The sequence below is a fragment of the Cotesia glomerata genome, linkage group LG1, assembly GCF_020080835.1.
Source record: "Cotesia glomerata isolate CgM1 linkage group LG1, MPM_Cglom_v2.3, whole genome shotgun sequence".
Taxonomy (NCBI): domain Eukaryota; kingdom Metazoa; phylum Arthropoda; class Insecta; order Hymenoptera; family Braconidae; genus Cotesia; species Cotesia glomerata.
Window position 1 is genome coordinate 1,519,428 of NC_058158.1, and position 5,121 is coordinate 1,524,548.

The 5,121-nt window shown below is 31.5% G+C and overlaps 1 protein-coding gene across 1 annotated transcript; it reads right to left on the reverse strand.

The window, feature by feature from the left end:
* Positions 1-657: 657 nt before the first annotated feature.
* Positions 658-2,559, reverse strand: LOC123265143 (leucine-rich repeat-containing G-protein coupled receptor 5-like). Its single transcript, XM_044728798.1, has one exon. It carries the CDS (start codon positions 2,519-2,521, stop codon positions 1,055-1,057), a length of 1,467 nt encoding a protein of 488 aa, XP_044584733.1. The 5' UTR covers positions 2,522-2,559; the 3' UTR covers positions 658-1,054.
* Between the last annotated feature and the right edge of the window lie 2,562 nt (positions 2,560-5,121).

The window sequence follows — 5,121 nt, forward strand, 5'->3', positions numbered from 1 at the left end:
ATATTAGTAAAAAAAATAAACAAGTATGAATTTTTTGTATTTTCAAACTGTGAAAAAAAATATATATTCAAAATTTTACAATTTTTTAAAAAATCGTTTATTTATTACGATTTATTATAATAAAAAATAAAATAGAAAAAGATAATTGATAACTCAATTTTTAAATTTTTATATTAAAAACTTGATAAATCCTCTCTGAACAATTTTTAAAAAGATCAATATCAAAGTTTATCCCAGAAAAAATAAACCTGGAAAAAATTTTTAAGTTATGAAAAATTCGTATTATTTCAGAATTATTAAATTAGTATTATTATTATTATAATTTTTATTTTATAATAATTTTAATGAAATAATATGAATTTTTTATAATTTAAAAATTATTTTTTGGGTCTATTTTTTCCGGGTCTATTTTTTCCAATTATCAAAAAATTTTATGATACTCTTTAAATTGATTTTTGAAAAATGTTATTAACAAGAATAAATAAGTATGAATTTTTTAGATTTTCAAACTGTAAAGAAAAAAATATAAATATAAATAATAAAATAAAATATAAATATAAAAAAAATATAAATACAAAATTACGTAAATTTTTAAAAAATGTTCCGAAAATCCATAATAAAGAATAAAATCGAAAAAAAAAAAATTGATTATTAAATTTTTGAATTTTTATATAAAAACCCCGACGAATCTTCTCTAAACAATTGTCAATTTAAAAAAAAATCAAAAGTTTAAAACAAAATATTACTTCTTCTTTAATCTAAAAACAAAACTAACAAACTATTAAAAGGCCAATATAAAGACAAAGTAAATAAAATTACAAGAACATGTTAACTAAATAAGCTTAAATTAAAATAGTAACAGTTAAACCCTCAAAACTACTAAACTATGCAGCTCCACCAGCATTAAACAGATCCGTTGATGTCTAGTTTCCATCATCCCACAATTCGCCACCAATTTGTCTAACTCACCCTTTCCCCATTACTTCACCCTTTGCACAAAACTAATCTTAACCAAGTGTAGCGCGTTAGTTTAGTTACTCCACCCAAACCAGCTCTACCAAGTCCACTCATCACTATAACTTACCCTCGGAATAACATACTCTCTGTACTTGACCCCACACCGGACATTGCAAGGCTCTCTCCTCACGGAGGACTCGTACTCCAAGTAAACACTAACTTCATTCTTAATCTTCCAGTAACCGGGCGTGTAGCGGTCCAGAGGATTTCCCTGAAGATAGAGATACTTCAAGCTGACAGTGCAATCTAGAGCTAGATCTTCAATCCTGGTGAACCTGTTGCCCCTGACATCCAGATGCTTCAACCTAGTACTACCTCTTATCCACCCGTAGGGTAAGTAAGTCAATTCATTATACGACAGGTCTATTTCTTCCAAAGAATCAAGATTAACAAACGCCTCAACAAAGACATTTTTAATGCGATTGTTGCCCAGCGAGAGCCACTTTAGTTCCCCCAAGTCGCAGAAAGCTCCCGAAGGGATATATTCAATCAAATTGTGATCCAGCGACAAGCTAGTTAGCACTCTGACGTTCCTAAAGTCTGGAAGACTCGTCAGCTGGTTGTAACTTAATGATAAATCTCTGAGCTCTGATAATCCATCAAAAGTCCCAAAAGGAATTGAAGAAATTCTGTTGTGAGCGAGGTTCAAGCTTTTGAGAGCTCGGCAGTCGTCGAAGCTGTCCCTTTGGACACTTGTTATCATATTTTGAGACAGCGACAAAAATCTCAACCTTGTTGCGTGCCTCAGGCTCAAATTAGACTCGTCTAAGCAAGGCAAGTGAGAAAGAGACTGAATGCGATTCCCATCAAGGAACAGCGAGGAGAGATTTATCAACCCTCGGGTGTCTAAACGGTTGATCTGGTTCCGCTCAAGGTGGAGGTGGGTCAAGGTCAGTGGCAAGTCCAAGTACTCAAACGTCCTGCCTTTTAATTTATTGTCCGATAAGTAAAGGTGAGTCAGAGAAGGAAAGGTTCGTTGGAGAGGAATTGTTATATCTGCGATGTTGTTCTTCCGGAGATAAAGGTGCTCTAATTTGGGAAAGCAGTCGGATTCGGAGAGCACTTGCTCTCTTAGACCTGAGTCGTTCTCGTCGATGATTAAAGTTACTAATTTTTGGTGACCGCCGAAGCTTAAGAAGTCGCAGAGCTGGATCCTGTTCCGGGATAAGTCGAGGTACTCCAGATTAGGCAGCTTGTCGAAGGACCCCACGGATATTTTGGAGATCGAGCTGTCAGACAGGCACAGGCAAGACACTCTGCAGCTGTCGATGAATCCTGGGTAAAGAGTTACGGGAGCGCAGCCTGGTAAGTAGAGGGAGAGATCGCGGTCTTTTATGTCTTCGCATTTTCCTGTAGGCAGAAGAATTTTTCCGGACTCTGGGATCGGGATTGAGTAGTCGACGTAGGTCAGGGGAAATGATACTCTGCTGTTGCTGAAGCCGCTGGATGAGACAGTTAAGTGGTAGATGAGAAAAATTGCCAGGGTTGATGGATTTGAAGCCATTTTTAATGCCTGGAATGGAGATTAAAGTTAATGGGTCTTGTTTTATAGTTTGTTATAATACTTACTCGGAACGCGCCCGAGTGAACTATAAATAAATAAATTTTTGCTTTATTACCCGTAGTATATAGTAAGTACTGAAAAAAAATATACGCCGCATATACGGGGGCAAAAAAAAAAGTATGTGGCGTATATATTTTATATGTGCGACGTATATGTATTTTTATCAGCATATATGCGCATATATATTTTTTCAGTGTGGGTAGATAATGACTTTTGTTAAATTGCCCTGTACTTTCTTAACTAATGACGTTCTTACAGATATAAGCTCATTCCGATATTAAACTAGTCAAGAGCTTTCATTTGAGTACCCACATGCATTGTAATATATTTTTCATATATACATATATATGATATGTATATATATATATATATATATATATATATATATATATATATATATATATATATATATATATATATATATATATGGAAAATTGATGTGGGTACTCAAATGAAAGGTCTTGATGTGTAACATCGGGATGAGCTTATATCTTTGAAAATATCAATATTAAACAAGACAAAAGGTAATTTCTTAATTATTGATATTTTTAAAGATATAATCTCATCCCAATATTACACTCATCAAGAGTTTTCATTTGAGTACCTACATGCATTTTGATATTTTTTCATATATATATAATACATAAAATATATGGAAAATTGATGTGGGTACTCAAATGAAAGGTCTTGATGAGTGCAACATCGAGATGAGCTTATATCTTTAAAAATGTCAATAGTTCACGAGATAGCATCGTCAGTTCTTAATTATTGACATTTTTAAAGATATAATCTCATCCCGATATTACACTCATCAAGAGTTTTCATTTGAGTACCTACATGCATTTTGATATATTTTTCATATATATATATATAATACATAAAATATATGAAAAATTGATGTGGGTACTCAAATGAAAGGTCTTGATGTGTGTAACATCGGGATGAGCTTATATCTTTGAAAATGTCAATATTAAACAAGACAAAAGGTAATTTCTTAATTATTGATGGATATAAAGATATTTTTTATGCCTGAAATGGAAGTTAAAAATTAATGGGTGTTGTTTTATAGTTTGTTAAGATACTTACTCGGAAAACGCCGGGCAAATGGGCCACGGTGATCATTTCCGAGCTTTTATAGAATCTTTAGCGACCTCGCTCTTTGTTTTTCTGGTTATTTAAATCAGAAGCTGGGAAATTTTACAGATTGTTATTTAATAAAGCGATCCGAGGACAGCCGGAAGGTCAAACAGGGTTATCTTACGGCCTTGGTAGACAAGATAACGATTATTAAGTAACGCTGATTAAGACCCGGAATGAAATAATAGCATTTCCTCATCGTTGTTTATTTAAAAAATATCTTCAGTCAATAATCGATTTCTTTCAACTTTTATTCTTGGGGTTGGTCCTTTTATTTGTGTAAGTGAGCGGCGAGTCAGGACGGCGTCGCCATCTCTTGTTGGATACCTGGACGTCTTATTTGCTTTCCGCATCTGATAACTCGAGTTGAACAATTTTTTAATTAAAAAACTTTTTAGATTAACTTCACGATGATTCTGTTTAGGAGATTGAGAGTTTTTTTAAATAGTTAGGTGAATTACCTGCTGCTGTTTTTGGTAGAACGCTTACGGAGATGGAATCAAGTGTTTTATTATGGATGTAGTTTATTTTACTTAAGCTTTTGGGTTTATTTAAACACTAATGCTTAAAGTCTTTTAAGTATTTAGTTTTTTTTATTTTTAATTTAATTGCAAAGTAATTTTTATTTACTGTTTTTTATATTATAGAAAATTTACATTTATTTTGATATTCAATTTATCATGATACTAAAATTAATAATTTATCATTTTTTAACTATTATGATAAATATTTAGGCTGTATTCGAAAATGCTCTATCTCTAGATAAATAATTAAGAAATGACCTTGTATTTCGTGAACCATTGACATTTTTAAAGATATAAGCTCATCCTGATGTTACATTCATCGAGACCTTTCATTTGAGTACCCACATTAATTTTTCATATATTTCATATGTTTATGTATTATATATATCAAAAATGCATGTGGGTACTCAAATGAAAGCTCTTGATGAGTGTAACATCTAGATGAGCTTATATCTTTAAAAATCTCAATAATTAAGAAATGACCTTGTATCTCGTGAACCATTGACATTTTTAAAGATATAAGCTCACTCCGACATTGTACTCATCAAGACCTTTCATTTGAGTACCCACATCAATTTTTCATATATTGATATATATTATATATATGTATACATGAAAAATATATAAAAATGCATGTGGGTACTCAAATGAAAGCTCTTGATGAGTGTAACATCAGGATGAGCTTATAACATTAAAAATGTCAATATTTAAAAAAGTACAGCGCAATTTTACAAAAGTCATTATTTTATAAAACAAAATTTTATTTATTTATAGTTCACAAGACTAGTTTTTAATTAATATATCTAAAATAATTAAAAGTTTGCTTATTTTTGAATTATTCTAAAAGTCAGTTAATAAAAAAAATAATCAACACTTAAA

Bases quoted from the DNA above. Each gene is read 5' to 3' on its own strand.
- LOC123265143 (XM_044728798.1), bottom strand. From the start codon at position 2,521: ATGGCTTCAAATCCATCAACCCTGGCAATTTTTCTCATCTACCACTTA.